The sequence below is a fragment of the Amblyomma maculatum genome, chromosome 2, assembly GCF_055883805.1.
Source record: "Amblyomma maculatum isolate TAMU_Amacu chromosome 2, ASM5588380v1, whole genome shotgun sequence".
Classification (NCBI taxonomy): Eukaryota; Metazoa; Arthropoda; class Arachnida; order Ixodida; family Ixodidae; genus Amblyomma; species Amblyomma maculatum.
Genome location: NC_139345.1, coordinates 217873340 through 217893934, shown reverse-complemented (window position 1 = coordinate 217893934; position 20595 = coordinate 217873340). Strand labels below are relative to the sequence as shown.

The 20595-nt window shown below is 47.7% G+C and overlaps 1 protein-coding gene across 1 annotated transcript in view; it reads right to left on the bottom strand.

Annotated features, from left to right (window-relative positions):
• The window catches only part of LOC146201301 (alkaline phosphatase-like), a 200498-nt gene that overhangs the window by 50713 nt on the left and 129190 nt on the right, over positions 1-20595 (bottom strand). Inside the window, exons 4-5 of the mRNA XM_084595755.1 lie at positions 13527-13728; positions 12361-12501 (exon numbers count right to left, since the gene is read on the bottom strand). Coding sequence (XP_084451881.1) covers positions 12361-12501; positions 13527-13728 — 343 coding nt within the window. The remainder of the gene's footprint in view (positions 1-12360; positions 12502-13526; positions 13729-20595) is intronic.

The window sequence follows — 20595 nt, the reverse complement described above, 5'->3', positions numbered from 1 at the left end:
GCATTAGTAATGTGATATTTGTCTACGGCTGCTCTTGTGGTTAGTCGTTCGAGCGCATGCGATATGCAAATCGCCGATTCACTGATGCCTTATTTGTGCTTCTGTTGTTTCACTCACAAATTCGCCGTAGGGCACAATCGTATCTACCCCGTCAGAGTATTTACACGACATAAACATATAGCCTCGCTTTATACAGGCCATAGTAATGTGGATGCGTAGCTTACGAAAGCGTCTCTGATTCGGGACCCAGAGAGGAGAGCTAAATAAGTATTACACCTTATCTCAAAGGTGGTACTCTAACTGGGAGCTTCTGCCATCTCTGCCGTGTCGCAAAATCGCTTATTTTCACAATCCGCTGGACGATAAGTGCCCGGCTATGTAATCTGCCCAATACCGCCTTGCAGATAAATCTTGGTGATTTTCTGCTAACTACGCCGAAGACGACAGCACCGACGTCGGATTTTAGCGCCATAATGATAAAGTCCCCGTTCTTGGGTCTGCGAGGCTACTGACCACATGACCCAGCTGCCAACTCAGGTAGACCCTCTGGAATGGGAACCGAGCTCTCCAGAACCCGTTCATCATGAGATACACACGCTGCTTCTAATCCACACAGACCGCGCTCTCCACAACCCGTGCATCACAAGATACACACGCTGTTTATAATCCACACAGACCGCGCTCTCCAGAACCCGTTCATCATGAGATACACACGCTGCTTCTAATCCACACAGACCGCGCTCTCCAGAACCCGTGAATCACGAGATACACACGCTGCTTCTAATCCACACAGACCGCGCCCTCCAGAACCCGTGCATCACGAGATACACACGCTGCTTCTAATCCACACAGACCGCGCTCCACAGAACCCGTGCATCACGAGATACACACACTGCTTCTAATCCACACAGACCGCGCTCTCCAGAACATGTGCATCACGAGATACACACACTGCTTCTAATCCACACAGACCGCGCTCTCCAGAACCCGTGCATCACGAGATACACACGCTGCTACTAATCCACACAGACCGCGCTCTCCAGAACCCGTGCATCACGAGATACACACGCTGCTTCTAATCCACCCAGACCGCGCTCCACAGAACCCGTACATCACGAGATACACACGCTGCTTCTAATCCACCCAGACCGCGCTCCACAGAACCCGTACATCACGAGATACACACGCTGCTTCTAATCCACACAGACCGCGCTCCACAGAACCCGTGCATCACGAGATACACACACTGCTTCTAATCCACACAGACCACGCTCCACAGAACCCGTGCATCACGAGATACACACGCTGCTTTGAATCCACACAGACCGCGCTCCACAGAACCCGCGCATCACGAGATACACACACTGCTTCTAATCCACACAGACCGCGCTCTCCAGAACCCGTGCATCACGAGATACACACGCTGCTACTAATCCACACAGACCGCGCTCTCCAGAACCCGTGCATCACGAGATACACACGCTGCTTCTAATCCACACAGATCGCGTTCTCCAGAACCCGTGCATCACGAGATAAACACGCTGCTGCTAATCCACACAGACCGCGTTCTCGAGAACCCGTGCATCACGAGATACACACGCTGCCTCTAATACACACAGACCGCGCTCTCCAGAACCCGTGCATCACAAGATACACACGCTGCTACTAATCCACACAGACCGCGCTCTCCAGAACCCGTGTATCACAAGATACACACGCTGCTACTAATCCACACAGACCGCGTTCTCCAGACCCCGTGCATCACGAGATACACACGCTGATTCTAATCCACACAGACCGCGCTCTAACCCGTGCATCACGAGATACACAAGCTTCTACTAATCCACACAGACCGCGCTCTCCAGAACCCGTGCGTCACGAGATACACACGCTGCTTCTAATCCACACAGACCGCGCTCTCCAGAACCCGTGCATCACGAGATGCACACGCTGCTTCTAATCCACACAGACCGCGCTCTCCAGAACCCGTGCATCACGAGATACACACGCTGCTTCTAATCCACATAGACCGCGCTCTCCAGAACCCGTGCATCACGAGATACACACGCTGCTTCTAATCCACGCAGACCGCGCTCTCCATAACCCGTGCATCACGAGACACACACGCTGCTTCTAATCCACACAGACCGCGCTCTCCAGAACCCGTGCATCACGAGATACACATGCTGCTTCTAATCCACACAGATCGCGCTCTCCAGAACCCGTGCATCACCAGATACACAAGCTGCTTCTAATCCACACAGACCGCGCTTCACAGAACCCGTGCATCACGAGATACACACGCTGCTTCTAATCCACACAGACCGCGCTCTCCAGAACCCGTGCATCCCGAGATACACACGCTGCTACTAATCCACACAGACCGCGCTCTCCAGAACCCGTGCATCACGAGATACACACGCTGCTTCTAATCCACACAGACCGCGCTCTAAACAACCCGTACATCACGAGATACAGACGCCGCTTCTAATCCACACAGATCGCGCTCTCCAGAACGCGTGCATCACGAGATACACACGCTGCTGCTAATCCACACAGACCGCGTTCTCGAGAACCCGTGCATCACGAGATACACACGCTGCCTCTGATCCACACAGACCGCGCTCTCCAGAACCCGTGCATCACAAGATACAGACGCTGCTACTAATCCACACAGACCGCACTCTCCAGAACCCGTGCATCACAAGATACACACGCTGCTACTAATCCACACAGACCGCGTTCTCCAGACCCCGTGCATCACGAGATACACACGCTGCTTCTAATCCACACAGACCGCGCTCTAACCCGTGCATCACGAGATACACAAGCTGCTACTAATCCACACAGACCGTGCTCTCCAGAACCCGTGCGTCACAAGATACACACGCTGCTTCTAATCCACACAGACCGCGCTCTCCAGAACCCGTGCATCACGAGATACACACGCTGCTTCTAATCCACACAGACCGCGCTCTCCAGAACCAGTGCATCCCGAGATACACACGCTGCTTCTAATCCACACAGATCGCGCTCTCCAGAACGCGTGCATCACGAGATACACACGCTGCTTCTAATCCACACAAACCGCGCTCTCCAGAACCCGTGCATCACGAGATACACATGCTGCTTCTAATCCGCACAGACCGCGCTCTCCAGAACCCGTGCATCACGAGATACACACGCTGCTTCTAATCCACACAGACCGCGCTCTCCAGAACCCGTGCATCACGAGATACACACGCTGCTACTAATCCACACAGACCGTGCTCTCCAGAACCCGTGCATCACGAGATACACATGCTGCATCTAATCCACACAGATTGCGCTCTCCAGAACCCGTGCATCACGAGATACACACGCTGCTTCTAATCCACACAGACCGCGCTCTCCAGAACCCGTGCATCACGAGATACACATGCTGCTTCAAATCCACATAGACCGCGCTCTCCAGAACCCGTGCATCACGATATACACATGCTGCTACTAATCCACACAGACCGCGCTCCACAGAACCCGTGCATCACGAGATACAAACGCTGCTTCTAATCCACACAGGCCGCGCTCTCCAGAACACGTGCATCCCGAGACACACACGCTGATACTAATCCACACAGACCGCGCTCTCCAGAACCCGTGCATCACGAGATATACACGCTGCTTCTAATCCACACAGACCGCGCTCTAAACAACCCGTAAATCACGAGATGCACACGCTGCTTCTAATCCACACAGATCGCGCTCTCCAGAACCCGTGCATCACGAGATACACACGCTGCTTCTAATCCACACAGACCGCGCTCTCCAGAACCCGTGCATCACGAGATACACACGCTGCTTCTAATCCACACAAATCGCGCTCTCCAGAACCCGTGCATCACGAGATACACACGCTGCTTCTAATCCACACAGACCGCGCTGTCCAGAACCCGTGCATCACGAGATACACATGCTGCTTCTAATCCACACAGACCGCGCTCTCCAGAACCCGTGCATCACGAGATACACGCGCTGCTTCTAATCAACGCAGACCGCGCTCTCCAGAACCCGTGCATCACGAGATACACACACTGCTTCTAATCCATACAGATTGCGCTCTCCAGAACCCATGCATCGCGATATACACACGCCGCTTCTAATCCACACAGACCGCGCTCTCCAGAACCCGTGCATCACGAGATACACACGCTGCTTCTAATCCACACAGACCGCGCTCTCCTGAACCCGTGCATTACGAGATACACACGCTGCTTCTAATCCACACAGCACTTTCGTGCAGCCTGGTTAAAACGAGGCTTTACACTGGCACGCGGTGACAAGCCGACGAAAATCTGATAGAGGGAAATGTTATTTAAAGGATAGAGAGAGAGAGATGTGATGACAGGTTGAAAAGTGATTTAATGTCGGCGACTCCACTGTTTGACGCCACTGATAGATTTGTCCCCTTCTAGTCCATAACATCACTCGGAGTCACTGAAGAATCATCCCGATCAATGGCTAAAGGTCGGAGCGATGACCAGACAACAGGCCTGGACAAAGGAGGGATAGCTGAGACTTTCCACAACAGTGACGAAGCATCTCTGATACTTCTACACAGCAGTAACTACACAGACCAAAGGCTGAGGACAATGAATGTGCCAGGAGGCATGGCATGGCATAGTCTTGTGACCTAGCTGTCGCTGTGCCGTAGTGGCGATAGAGATTGCCCATGAGTTTGGGTGGTCATAGTGGTTGCGTGTTCGCCTCATAGTCGTGTGATTGGTGTTGGGGAAAGAGCGAGTGGAGCAGCTGGTCAGGTCGAGTCAGCTCTGGCTGTTACAGAATTGCGGCAAGAACTAGGGGCCCTTGGCCGAAGACCAAGGTTGGCTGAAGACAACCAAAGATCCTGGGAATGCATGAGCACAGCATCCACACTTCCACTACAGTGTTATACGATGACGAGCGATAGAACGGAGTACAAATGATGATTGGATTAAACGTGATTTAACGCCTGCGGGCCTAGCCACTTCTGCGTTGTCATCTTCTAGACCATAACAATATGTATGTCGCGAGATCTTGAAAAAAAATATTTTAGCCTACGATTTTAGGCTAAAGGGGCATCTTGCTACTATATGCTAAAGCATATGTGTGATAATACAAACAAACAATGCACACTCAATCGAGCAGCAAACTTCCTTACGCGGCAATGAGTATCCCTGATGAGATCTGTTGATAAGGAGAATCAGTGCTCAAAAGACGCACACGGAAGGAAGAAAAAGATGGGACAGGCGCTGACTCTCATCTGTATCATTTGTAGACACACCAGCAAATATATATGAAGGTGAAGACATGCTCAGTAATATAAGCGACATTCCACCGACGGTTCACAAAAGACGTTCAAGATACTTAACTTCTGCCCTCAAAAGCTTTACCGATGTATCGTTGACACATTCTTGCCATCTCTTTCTTATATGAACGGCTTCTAACAGTTCACGTGCCGTCTTGCCACGGCCCCTACCCAGTATCTTGATTTCATTCAGCCGTGGCTCGCACTCTCCGCAGTTAGCACAATGCTCAGCCAAATTTGTGCTTCCACCCCTTATCGCCCACAAATGATCCCCTGCGCGGTCATTCACACAACGCCCAGAGTGGCCGATGTAGGCTTTCCGACATGTCGACGGAATCTCGAAGACGACTCCAGAACAGCAGTTGACAAACTCCTTAGCGTGCCTGTGTTTGCAGCCGCTCTTTCTTTCTGCGCATGAAATGCGTGAGCAAAGTTGGGCGAGCTTCTTTGGTACAGAAAACACAACTGGACCGCTGTGTCGGTTTGCCACTTTTTTCACATGATTATCAACCTTATGCACGTACGGAATGACAACTGGTTTGACCGTATTTCTTTCCTTAGAGCTCTGTTTTCCAACCATGGCTTGCTTCGTTTTTCGAAGAAGGGCCTTTGTGATGGATCCAGGGACCAAGCAGGGGTACCCGGCCGTAAGTAACCGGTGCACCTGCTAACTAGATAGCATAGCACCCAGGTACGACTTCGTGTGAGCAGACCCCAGAAAAATGCTTGCGATAGACCTCCTCACAGTTTGACAGCGCGCAGACTATATAGGCAGATGTTCTTTCCGTGCCTGCGCAGCGTACTCCCAACATTCATGACCCTCCCCCAAAATAAAACATACATCTAAAAACTGCATCGGACCTTGTAAAGAAAGTTCTCGCGTAAAAACTACTCCCTTCCCACACTGCTCAATAATGTCTAAAATGCCCACAGCGTCAGTGTACGTTAATCTGCTTAGTTTGTTTACAACAATCAAAAAGTCATCCACGCACCTAAAGGCTTTCAGCACTCTCCTCCCATTAAAACTTTGTTCTAGGGCGCGGTCAACAGAAGCTAAAAACAAGTTACATAAAACAGGTGCTACGCAGATCCAATGCAGATCCCTTGTCTCTGAAGATAATATTTGTTCTCAAATGACAAAAATAAACCCAAGATAAACCTCAATAGGAAAAAAATGTTCACAGAAAGCCCACACGTTTTCCGGAAATCTACCGCTCCGCCTTCTTCTATAGCATCCCTTACAACACTCATTAATCCACGGTGAGGCACATAATAGAACAAATCTTTTACATCAACTGAGAACATACCTCCCACTGGAGGTATGTTCCTTCGATGCCTTCGATGAAGCTCAATCTCCTTTGAGGTCTTAGCCAAGAATGGGTCAGGTATCTGAAGCACACTTAAGTGCTTCTGCAGATAACTCAGAACGCGTTGCCATCTACCGTTCTCACTAACTACAGATTTTAAAGGCACATTCGCCTTATGTGTTTTTGCTGTGAAACACACAGTCGAGGCGTTGCACTTAGCATCAACAATTTCATTCGCCAAGCCGAACAGCCCATTGCAACTGCATTGCACATTCAAGGATCGGCCATGTAAGAGCCGCAGAGGCCATCGGCAGAAATTTCAAGGCAGTGACAACAAGTGGAACGAGAGTGCAAGGCGGCTCCGATGGGCTCAATGCAAGAACACACCAGGCGATTGTGCCTTTTAGATCTGTGACAACGGCACATGGCAACGCGTTCTGAGTTGTTACCTTCAGAAGTACTTAAGTGTGCTTCAGATACATGACCCATTCTGGGCTAAGTACTCAAAACAGATTGTGAGCTTCATCGAGGGTGATGCTTTAGTGAGATATATGTTCTTAGTTTATTTTAGAAAATTTGTTCTTTCTTTGCTCCATTATGAATTACTGAGTGTTGTAAGGGATGCTATGCAAGAAAGCGGGGCGGTACATTTCCAGAACTCGTGTGGGCTTTTGTGAACAATTTTTGCGTCCTCTTGAGTTTTACTTGGGTTACTTTTTCTCTTTTGAGAACAAATGTTATCTTCAGAGCCAAGGGACCTGCATTGGATCCTGCGTAGCACCTGTTTTGTGTAACTTATTTTTAGCTTCTGATGACTGCACCCTAGTACAAAGCTTTAATGGGAAGGGAGTGTTGAAAGCCTTAGGTACGTGGGTGTCTTTTTGATTGTTCCAAGCAAAATAAGGAAATTGACGTACACTGACGCAGTGGGTACCATTTTAGACAGCTTTTAGCAGTGTGGGAAGGGACTGGTTTTACGCGCGAACTTTCTTTACAAGGTTCGATGCAGTTTTTAGATATGTGTTTTATTTTGGGGGAGCGTCATGTGTGTGGGGAGTACGCTGCACGGGCACAGAAATAGTATTTGCCCTATGAGTCTGTGCTCTGTTCAACTGTGAGGAGGTCTGTCGCGAGCCTTTTCCTGGGGTCTGCTCCGTCACAGAGACACTTGGAAAAACGAATCAAGCCATGGTTGGGAAAAATGGCTCGCAGAAAAGGAATACGGTCAAACCAATTGTCGTTCCGTGTGTGCACAATGTAATTATGTGAAAAATGTGGCAAGCCGACACGACGTTTCAGTTGTTTTCAGCACCAAAGGAGCTCGCCCAACTTTGATCACACATTTCATGTGCGGAAAGAAAGAGCAGCTGCAAAAAAGAGGCACGCTAAGCAGTTCGTTAACTGCTGTTCTGGAGTCGTCGACGAGATTCCGTTGACATGCATACATCGGCTAGACTGGGCATTGTGTGAATGACCGCGCATTCGCGGCCAATAAAGGGTGGAGGCACAAATTTTGTGAGCACTGTGCTAACTGCAGAGGGAATGCAATACGGCTGGATGAGATCAAGATACTGGGTAGCGGCCGTGGCAAGACGGCCCGTGAACTGTTAGAAGCCCTTCATATAAGAAAGAGAAGTCAAAAGTGTGTCAGCGGTAGATCGGTAAAACCTTTTGAGGGCAGAGGTCAATTGTATTGAATGTGTTTTGTGAACCGCCGGTGGGCTTTATGTCGCTTCTGTTACTGCACGTCTTCATCTTCGTATATATTTACTGGCGTGACTGCAAATAAACCGGATGAGAGAGAGCGTCTGTCCCGTCTTTTTCTTCCTTCCGTGTGTGTCGTTTGAGAGCTTGTTCTCCTTATCAACAGCTATGCACTATCTCACCCAAGCTCGTTATATACATACATACGTACGTACATACATACATACATACATACATACATACATACATACATACATACATACATACATACATACGTACGTACGTACGTACGTACATACATACATACATACATACATACATACATACATACATACATACATACATACATACATACATACATACATACATACATACATACATACATACATACATACATACTGTCTTTGCTAAAAGTAACCAGGCTGCATGTTTTGCTTCTCACTCGTATTCTAAAGCCAGGATTGATTCCCAGAGAATCACCACTTGTTGAGAAGTGAAGACTGGAGCTCGCCTTTACTTTGCACCAATTTATAGCTTCGGAAGTGGTACGAATTCTCTACTACCCGACTGAAAAGCGGAACATGCAGCCTAGTTACTTTTGACAAAGACAGTACGTACGTACTAACAGCTCTGCACCCACTCACCCATCCATCATCTATCCATACATCTAAGCACCCACCCAACCATGGCGCTCGTTTGCCAGTCACATTTGTTGGTGAACTGCGAAGTTTGCTCCAGAATAATACGACCACATATGGGGCTACATGCAATGCCCACGATTGTATTAAATTGTTGCTTTCATCTAGCTTTATATAGAATTACGGCCGAGCGAATACTTCTTGTGCATCAGGTGCGCGCTAAACACGGTGACCGCAATAGATCCCGTAATGTCTACGCATTGTTAATAAAGGGCCGAACGTGATGTTTTCATTCAATTCTCATAAAGAAATATAAAGATGACATATTATTCTTTTCCATTAGAGAATAAAAATTCTGGGTCCTTTATGCAGTTAAGAAGTAACATGGCTGTAATTACCTTGAACACTCATATTTGCAGGTCACTGCGGCTCGCACCATGTCGTGGTATTGCAGGCTCGCATTGTGCAATTTTTTCTTTGTTAGGCATGCATGGATGACGAAGTGCAAAGCAGTCTAACGCTGGCGCTATTTTAATACTTTCAGTAGAGACACAAAAAGGTCGGTTCATATCACTGCACCAGGAGGGCTGTTTTCCTGCAGTTCTTTTTTTTTTTATTTTGTCTAATTAATAAAAATTGCCAGCATAGCGGATAACTACTGTAGATGCACACTAATTGCCACACGCCTCCTGTGCACGTGCAGATCAAAAGCTGGGAGCAGGAAAGGCCACTCTGGTTGCCCAGCCGGTATCCGGTAAAACGTTATACGTCCACGCAAGCACAAATCTCCGGTACGCTTATTAATGGCGCTCTACTCCTAAACGTTTTCGCAAGCGTCAAGGCACGCCGCCGCACGCGGCGGGCAATAAAATAGCTTTGTCTCGGATGGCATTGACAACTACTGCTTACGCACGGCCATCCTTCGCTTTCTCCAGCTTTTTTTCATGACCTACAGACAAGGCGCACGCTGTTATAGCCACAGCAAACTATTGTTCACTTCCCTGCGTATTCAAAATTCCAGCTTTTCTTTATGATTAGAAACGGAACAGGGAATTTACAGTTTAATTTATTTAGAGATCTATATTTTGCGGATTACATTTTTTGCCGTTAGTAAATTAAGGGGACAGGGTAAACCCTAGTCCTCCCATGAATTTTAGCCTATGTTTGTGACACTTTTTTTCACGATATGCTGCGGTTAAAGCATTTATCTTGGCATCACTGTAATCCACAATCTCAGCTAGTAGTATTGAACAAGGAATATTATTTTCTGAACATTGTATTTTTCGTCTGCTTTTTTTTCAGCGGTACATTTTAAGGCCAAAATCTGCAGTGAAATGCCTTTCAATCGAAATTAGCTCCAACAGTGTTGATAATTGGGGCTCAGTAGACGCTCTGTAGTGTTTAATTAATAGCTCTAAATTTGTATCGCTGTAACTACAGTAGGTTCTAAAAAAAAAAAAGGATCGCATGGAGCAAAATTTTACGTTTTGGCATTGAAGTTGAAGAAAGAGATTGACTACAATATAGCACTCTAGAAATACATGCGGACCAATTTTTTTAATAGCCACCAGCGTGTTAGTTACCTCCATTATCAATACTTCTGTGCTAGCTGCCTTGCCCTCCGGACCTCCTTAGTAACCTGTCGTACAGCCCTCTGCCATGAAGCATAGTCGCCCTCATTCAGGTTCACATAACCAGTCTGAATAACTTCAAATGTCAGCTCGATCATGTTGGTCGCGGTTTTCCGTTTGGATGTCTCGAACCGGTGCGCTGAGAACCACTTTAACATTGCTGGGAGAACGTGCAAGCTACTCCTTCTCGTGCAGCGTCTTTAAACAGATGCAAGTCCTCACCGCATGTTTTATACGAAGAGTTTTCGGGGAAGGCACACTAGAGAAGGTGAATGTCAATCAGGCCATTGTCACGGTCAGTGCCTTAAGGTGTCCATGCTGAGCTTGAAAGCGCAGAAAGGAAGGCAGCGAAAACAGCAGGGCTAGAGCAAAGAAGGCATACACCATAACGCTGGACTTAACTGATTTATTCCGATGAAGAAATGCTCATTTTTAAAGAATTCGATGCGCAGACAAAGACAACTCACTTCGGGCACCACATGATGAAATGACATTTATGAGGATAAAAACTTTTACTCCTTTTCGGTGATAATCACAGACGGCTCACTGACGCATTTCTGCTTATTCTTTTTGATCAGGAGTGCTTCTAGTAGCTCACGCTCACGTTTAGATTTTCCCGACCGATAATGCTAGCGGTGTGAAAACATCTACAGTCCTTGACATGTAAGGCTAAATGACTTCCTATGCCAGTGCCCAAGGTTGCTCATGAATGAGCGCCTGAGGCGACACCGAAAAACTTTGCCTACTGGTACGTGAGCTACTAGAAGCACTCCTGATCAAAAAGAATAAGCAGAAATGCGTCAGTGATCCGTCCGTGATTATCACCGAAAAGGAGGGCAATTTTTATCATTATAAATGCCATTTCAACATGTGGTGCGCGAGATGCGTTGTCTGTGTCTGCGCAGCGAATTCTTTAATAATGAGAATTTCTTCATCGGAACAAATCAGTTGTAAGTCCAACGTAGTGGTGTGTGCCTTCTTTGCTCTTGTCCGGCTTCTGTTTACGCTGGTTACCTTTCTACGCAATATGAACCAACTAGTCCAGCAGTTTACACTCCTGAACTTGAATGCGGTGATGCAGACACGCGCGGTCCGCCGCTGGATTGTGTTGCAGAGATTTGGTGTCATTGCTGATCGACCTATGACCGTTCACGCTGTAGCGTTGTCTTTTAAACCATTTTTTTTTGTCTTCGTCATTCAATGAGCGCTAAATATCCAGCTTCAACATAAAAAAAAATGTTGGTTGCCCGCGAAAACACACCAATGCACGACCAAAATAACGCGAGTCGCGAGTCATCTGACTGCGTCTAAATATTTATCTGCCTAAGCAAAATATACTTACGGCATATTTGTTGTCAGATGAGTGACAGCCATTCCGCTAAACATGAACAAAATATTGCGCTGAAACAAAAATTTGTTTTTAAGATTAGGAGACGCACAGATGTCAAGCAGGCGTCAAAAGGGGACGTGGCTGGTTGCCGTCTAGGCTTAGAAAAATGTCGTTTTCAGAGTAAATATTTCGCGTGTGCGTAAGTGAAAGACTGGATTATGTAAACGATAGCACAGGTGTTTTAAATTACACAAAAAAAAAGTCAATGTTTTTCTGAAATTTTTGCTTACCCTCTAAACTTAACTAGCTGTCAAAGCATCGCTGATATTGTTCACGACAAAGCTATCATCTGCTATGTTTGCAGGCGAAATTCAAGTCCCAGACTCTAACGAAGGTTGACAAACGTTAATGTAGCCCAACTAACCTTCTACAAGGAGCAGAAATCCGCGAGGAGCTCTCTGCAAGATGTCCAAAGCCACCCTCGTCATTTCCGGAAGGCTTGGCTTGGTGGTCTTGAGGCTCCTGCGCTCGTACGAATACGGGAGGTGGTCACTGTCGAAGAGGCCTGCAGGAGATGGGCGCTTATTGCGAGGTCAGCACGGAAACAAGCGATAAAGATCCGCGCACTCTAAAATCTCCTCACATACGAAAAGATTCAAGGAGTCTGTTGATCAGTGCTAGTTTTTCATTCTAAACCAGTGCAGCAGCGGTGTGTAAAATGTTTCCCTTGAGTAGAAACTAACTGACATATGGAGTCTGTGCTCACAACGCAGGAAAACGAAGCCCCAAACGTAGCCACCAGTCAGTGCAGCAACTCAAGATGTCCCAGAAATGTTTGCCCTTTAGGTGCTTTCTGCCCCCCATCTATAAAACTGTCCTAAGCGTTAGTAACATGGTAGAATATTAGCAGTCACCGTAAATTCTTGAAATTAGGTTACAAGAAAGAAAAATTATCAAGACGCTGTTAAAATTCGCAGTATGCTACAAAAAGCACAAAGCACTAAAGAGAGGGCAAACGACATGCGCACTAATTGACTACAGCACCTCATTTGCAGCGTCATCTCAATCACTTCATCGTCAGCACTTTTGTACTGGTCGCTTTGAAAAGTTTGCACGGTGGCAGTTTTTTTTCATTTCAAGGCAGCTGGGTTTGACCAAAAACAGCGCAAATAACTGTTTTTGAGTTCATCGGCAATTTATCGTTCACGCAAGCAGAAAGCGCCGAATAGCAGGCTTCTTGAAATACCTTTTTCCACTCGCTTTGACGGCGTCGGTGGTACCCGAGAGAAATTCTGCCACATTACAAAGTCCTCTGTAACAGGTCTGGCTAGAAGCGCCCATACGCATAATGGAGACATCAGTTTAAGCGGTACGATTGAGTGAAGCCTGGTGAGATCTTGTGAGCACATTAACTAGCTGGTAAAAAAAATGAACCTGTAGAAGCTGAACGTGTGGTTTCACTGCTTGAAAATTTGAAAGCAGATGGCACGGCAGACAAAAATGTTTTCCTTCCTTCTTTTGCTTTAAATTGAGTCACAAAAAAATGAAAATTGCGCTTTCAGTCTGCCATTGTCCTTTGAGCTGTCTCACCTAGCAGGTATTCCGTGTTGTTTGGGTTGAGCGCGTGCAGCTCCCTCCGGTTCCATATGTACTTGACGTGCGCTGAGTGGGACTTCTTCTCTTCGAGCCAGTCTTTGATGAGGTTTCGCCCATCAGAACGTTCCCCAGGCTGCCCTTCATCATCCTTCATCGACTTGTCCAGAAACACGCGTCGTCCGCCCCCGAGGATTACCTGGGAAAATCCACATTGTGCACCGTTTTGCTACCATCCTATAAAGTCTTCGCGAGTCGGTAAAGAACTCGCTTATATGTTTTTGTCTATAATGTACCCTGCAGAGCCAAGGCATTAAAACAGAGTAGTGGGCTTCACAGATGGCATTAGTTTATGCAACTTCAACATGTAAAAACATTAATGTGCAATCAGATCCTCTGAGCTTAAACAGAAACAAACAAGTACAGTGGAACTAAATACATTGAGTAAAGAAGTGTTGCTGTTGGTACCTGCTACGTCCGCTGTAAGCGCATACCATTCAGTGAATGTTTTAGAAAAAAAAAAGAATTTTTTGCGATTAGTTTAAAAGCACTTGCTGTTGGGCTAGTTGGTTTCGGTTCATGATTAACTAGTTTTAAGGCGCAAAAAAAAACACCAGAAAAACACAAAGGTAGGTGATGGGACGAAGTGCCAACTTCCAACTGATTTTATTGCATGCAAGAAATGTACTTATATAGTTCGTCGTCACATGCGTAGGTAAGTCACCTAAAGCTCAGGAACGACCTGATAAGGCGCGCTCCAAGAATATCTTTTGACAGTTATACAATAAAATTGATGTGTCGCTTACGCACAAGTCGCCTTTCGTTTTGATATAAAACGCTTCTGTCAACTCCCTAGCATTCGTATCTTTGCTTTTGCCCAGAATGCGCACATCAGTGAAGAATGGCTCACAATTGCGGGACGGCCATTCATTAATGTGCTTAGTTAGATGTGTGCCTTTCTTGCTCTGCTCTACGTTTCTCTCGTGTTCCCTCGTTCGCTCATTCAGGCACCTGCTAGTCTGACCTATGTAGGAGTACGCGAAAGAGGGGGATTTCATACACAACCCCTTCAGCACATTTCACGAATGGTCTCTTGTGCTTTGTTGCACAGCCTCGTTCCTTGGTGTTTTCTTTATCGGTACGGGAGCAAAGACCACCTAGCTTTCTTCGTGCAGAAAACGCGAGCCGACACCATGGCGGCTGGCAACTTTTTTCAAATTATGGGCCACACGATGCACGTATGGCACCACCACTGGTCTTACCTCTTCTCGAGGGACCTCTGGCTTAGCTCTACCAGTACCCTTCTTTGTCTTGTTTAGGAGACATTCAACCACCGCGGTCACGAGCGAACGGGGGAACCCGGCTGTAAAAAGCCTAGCCAATTGATAATTAAAACTGTACCGCATTTTGTGAGGGCATGACTTTTTGAGTGCCGATTCTAGCCAAAGCGAAGCAATCCCGCGTTTCACAAGTTTAGAATGGCAGGAGTCAAAAGGTAGCAGCTGCTTTTTTGCACGCGGAGAATATGACCAATATGAATATGACCTGTCTTGCGGGCACTCCTATATAGGTCAGACTAGCAGGTGCCTGAATGAGCGAAAGAGGGAACACGAGAGAAACGTAGAGCAGAACAAGGAAGGCGCACATCTAAGCACATTAATGAATGGCCGTCCCGCAATTGTGAGCCATGCTTCACTGATGTGCGCATTCAGGGCAAAAGGAAAGATAAGAATGCTAGGGAGTTGATAGAAGCGTTTTATATAAAAAAGAAAGGCGACTTGTGCGTAAGCGACACATCAATTTTATTGTATAACTGTGAAGATATTCCTGGAGCGCGCCTTATCAGGTCGTTCCTGAGCTTTAGGTGACTTACCTACGCATGTGACGACGAACTATATAAGCACGTTTCTTGCATGCAAATAAAATCAGTTGGAAGTTGGCGCTTCGTCCCGTCACCTACCTTTGTGTTCGTCTGTTATTTTTTGCACCTTTAAGCTATTGAATAAATAATGTGATTACCTTTGCACTTAAATTCGAGAGTCTTATTTTCCTAATCTCTTCTGCAAAGCAGGGAGTGGGTCGGGTGGTTGGGAATATTTTTTGCTGTGCTGTAGATAGCGACGATAGCGATAAACAATAGCGTCTGTAGAATTTTGCTTTGATATGAACATTGCTGCCCGATTTTGTATACTTTCCAATTTATCGATTAGATAGCTTTTATTTACATGGCCATTAAAGATATTTATTTCTATCTTATTAAGCAAATCCTTAATAGAACCAAGCAACATTGTCAGAGGCGGCATAAATCAACCGAGGAAACCAGATAACACAGTGTTATGTGCTTCTTTGTGAAATTTACCAAGCCGCTCCGAAGCCAGCGCGAACAGGTGCGCGGCTGTGCACTATTTATATAGCATGAAGTAAATAGACGTACTTGCCTGCTACAGGTTACACACAAGTGAAAAAGACCTTCATACTGATTCCAGTTTTATCTGGAGTCGACGTTTCGGTAGGAGCCCTGCTTTTCTCACCACTTGCCTTTCTCAAGTCTTCAGAAAGGCAGGGCCCCTGTCGAAACATCGATTCCAGATAAAACTGGAATCAGTACGAAAATTTTATATATCTATATATATATATATATATATATATATATATATATATATATATATATATATATATATATATATATATATATATTGTTACGTGGCGGCAAGCGATGACAACGGGAGAACAGAGGACAGAGAGAAGATGCTCGATGGTCGTGAGATGACGTTTAATGAATCTATGTGCGGGCCTAGCGCGCGCGCGCTCCTGCTCGCGCCACTGCCCTCTTCTTCCTCCTTCGTCCGTAACATGACTTGGGGCCACCAAGCGATCGTCCCGATCGTAGACGAGGAAGTTTGCCGATGATGATTCCATGGCATGATGATGGGTGTGTCTGGATGCTTGAAGAAGAGGAAGAAGTAAATATAGAACGGTTTGCCGGCACGATGTCAGATGCTTGGGTGATCCGCCTCCCCTGGAGCTGTCAACCATCCGTCACCAGAGTCCATGGGACCGATGTCTCGAGGTCACGTCGGGCGGCTTGGGCGGGGGTTGCGTGTTCGTGTCCATCGGTTCCTTCAGGTCATTCGGGTCTTTCGGGTACTTCGTTTCGGTTCTGGTTGGTGCGTCTGTTCTCCTTGTCTTCAGGTCCGGGCTGGGGGCTGGGCGGTGGTAGTTGGTCAGGTCTGGGCTTGAAGGGCTGGGGCGAAGCTGCTCGGCGTTATCCCTGGGCCTTCGGTCGATGCATGTCCCGGCTTACAGATGGCATTGATGATCCAAGGCGAGGATGGGGATGACCTACCCCGCACCTCCAACCAAATGTTACGTGGCGGCAAGCGATGACAACAGGAGAACAGAGGACAGATAGAAGATGTTCGATGGTCGCGAGATGACGTTTAATGAATCTGTTTGCGGGCCTAGCGTGCGCGCTCCTGTCCGCGTCACTGTCCTCTTCTTCCTCCTTCGTCCGTAACAATATATATATATATATATATATATATATATGTGTGTGTGTGTGTGTGTGTGTGTGTGTGTGTGTGTATATATATATAGCATCATACGCGTCTAGTATTTAACCTTGAAATAGTGAGTGCCAAGGTACGTCAGCTGCTGTACCCTTGAAGCTGGCAGCCGCCGGCAAGCTCCAGCGATGACCCACAGCTGTTTGCTTGCTCCGGGAGGCTGTGGAGCAGCCTGTTATTTTTCGCAAAGAAGCATATATATATATCGCCGCATAGAAGACGACGCAAAAGATGACGATAAGCGCGAGCCTGGAAGTGAAAGAAGCTTGAACACAAGACTTGTTCTGGTCGACCATTCAAACCATCTATTGCTAGGTTCTCCTTGGTCTTCTACCGAGACGTGACACTGGTGGAGGTGCTGGGTATGCATAGGACTCCTTCCGGCAGTCCACAGCGGATCCCAAACATCGACACGCCTGTCCATCGTGCTAGCCGCCGCCTTCTAGGCCTAGCACCGGAGTACAGTCATCTGCCGAACGACTCCTCAAACGCCCAAGTTCCTAAGACCTCTCAAGCCATGGCACATACCAATCCTACACCGGTGACTCTACAGAACACCAAGGTGCCAGAGTGCTTTCGCGGGGAAGCGTTTGAAGATGTGGAAGACTGGCTCGACCAGTTTGAGCGAGTGTCAAAGATCAACCAGTGGAGCGCAGACCAGAAGCTTTGTAATGTTTATTTTGCCCTTCAGGATAATGCTAGAACGTGGTTTGAAAACCATGAGGCCAGCTTATCCACATGGGATGACTTCCGCTGCCAGCTGGTCGACACTTTCGCGAGAACTGACCGACGGGACAATGCGCTGCGCCTGCTTGAAGTGCGCATCCAGAAGCCAAATGAGAGCGTGGCTATGTTTGCGGAAGACATGGCTCGCCTTTTTCGCAAGCTCAACCAAGTGACCAAAAAAGACGTGTACCCTCTCCCTCGCATCGACGACTCCTTGGATCGCCTACGAAATGCACGTTACTTCTCGTCGATGGACTTGAAAAGTGGATATTGGCAAATCGAAGTGGATGAGAGGGATCGGGAGAAGACAGCATTCATCACTCCCGACGGATTGTATGAGTTTAAAGTCCTTCCGTTCGGTTTATGCTCGGCGCCAGCAACATTTCAGAGACTGATGGACACTGTGCTTTCGGGACTTAAGTGGCAAACATGCTTGGTGTATCTTGACGACGTGATAGTGTTTTCGGCTACATTTGAAGAGCATCTACTCCGTTTGCTAGCTGTGTTTCAGGCCATACAATCTGCGGGCCTCACATTAAAACCCGAGAAGTGCCACTTCGGTTACGAGGAGCTGCAGTTCTTAGGCCACGTCGTCAGCCAAGAAGGTGTTCGGCCGGATCCTGAAAAGCTCTCCGCAGTCGCCAAGTTCCCAACACCTACGGACAAAAAGACATTGCGGCGCTTCTTGGGACTTTGCGCCTATTACCGTCGGTTTATTGCTGGCTTCTCACGAATAGCCTGGCCATTAACTTCACTGACTCGTGACAACGCTGTCTTTCGCTGGGGTGAAGAACAGCAACAAGCTTTCAATGAGCTGAGGAGGCGTCTACAGACACCACCTGTCCTGGCGCACTTTGATGACGACGCCCCTACACTGCTTCATACCGATGCCAGCAACGTGGGCTTAGGTGCTGTATTAGTGCAGCGCCAGGATGGTGTGGAAAAGGTAATTGCTTACGCCAGCAGGACCCTATCTAAAGCAGAAGCGAACTACTCGGCAACCGAAAAAGAATGTCTTGCAGTGGTATGGGCGGTTATGAAATTCCGCCCTTATTTGTACGCTCGCCCCTTTCAAGTCGTCAGCGACCATCACTCTCTCTGTTGGCTGACGAACTTAAAGGACCCTTCAGGGAGACTCGCGCGTTGGAGCCTTCGATTGCAAGAATTTGACATGGCAGTTATTTACAAATCTGGAAAGAAGCACACAGATGCAGATTGCCTTTCGCGAGCGCCGGTCGAACCTTCCACTATGACCGATGAAGACACTGCGTTTTTAGGTGTCATAGATGACGCAACGCTTTCCCAACAGCAGCGAGAGGATCAGGAACTGCTCCCTCTTATTGATTTCTTGGAGAAGCGAACTACGGTTGTGCCGAAGATTTTCGCCCGAGTAATCTCTTCATTTTTTATTCGCAACAACGTCCTTTACAAGAAGAACTTCCGTCCTGGGGGAAACAGTCTTCTGCTCGTCGTCCCATCGGTTCTCCGCACTGAAGTTTTGCAAGCGTGCCACGACGAGCCAACCGCCGGTCACCTAGGCTACACCCGCACGTTGGCTAGAGTACAGCACTGATACTACTGGCCAAAACTGCCGGCGACAGTGAAACGCTATGTACGTACGTGCATTGACTGCCAGCGCCGTAAATCACCCCCTGTAAAACCAGCTGGCCTACTCCACCCTCTTCAAGTGCCAGCGACACCTTTTAAGCAAATTGGCATGGACCTCCTGGGACCATTTCCGACGTCTACAGCCGGGAATAAATGGATAATTGTCGCCACTGATTATCTGACCCGCTACGCGGAGACCAAGGCTCTGCCAAAGGGTACCGCCGCCGAAGCAGCTAGGTTCTTCGTTGAGAACATTGTCCTGAGGCATGGCGCTCCGGCACTTATTATAACTGACCGAGGAACTACATTTACGGCCGAACTTTTGGAAATCGTTCTTCGCCTCAGTGGTACCAGTCACCGTAAAACTACTGCCTATCACCCTCAAACCAATGGGTTGACGGAACGCCTCAATAAGACCCTCGCAGACATGCTTTGCATGTACGTCGACGTAAACCACAAGAATTGGGACGAAATACTTCCCTACGTTACGTTCGCCTACAATACGGCCCCCCAAGACACCACTCGCATGACACCATTCAGCCTCCTTCACGGGCGACCAGTAACAACTATGCTGGATGCAATGTTGCTCCCGAATGCCGACACCGATGATCTCGACCAGGACGCCGAGGAATTCGCTCAGCGTGCAGAGGAAGCTCGCCAACTAGCTCGTGTGCGGATTCAAAATCAGCAGGAGCACGATGCACAACGCTACAATCAGAGACACCGGCATGTAATGTACGAACCTGGCGACAAAGTGTGGGTCTGGACACCTATTCGCCGCCGTGGACTCTCCGAAAAACTATTGCGACGATACTTTGGACCCTATGTTGTTCAGCGACGTTTAACCGACGTCACTTATGAGGTGATGCCAGACGGGGTGTCGACATCAAAGCGACGCCAGCACCAAGCTGACGTCGTCCACGTCGTGCGTATGAAGCCATACCACTCAGTCTGACCTTAACCTCCTACTTCCTTTTGTTCTCATCGGGACGATGCTTCCTAAGGAGGGGGGCAAATGCCGCATAGAAGACGACGCAAAAGATGACGATAAGCGCGAGCCTGGAAGTGAAAGAAGCTTGAACACAAGACTTGTTCTGGTCGACCATTCAAACCATCTATTGCTAGGTTCTCCTTGGTCTTCTACCGAGACGTGACAATATATATAG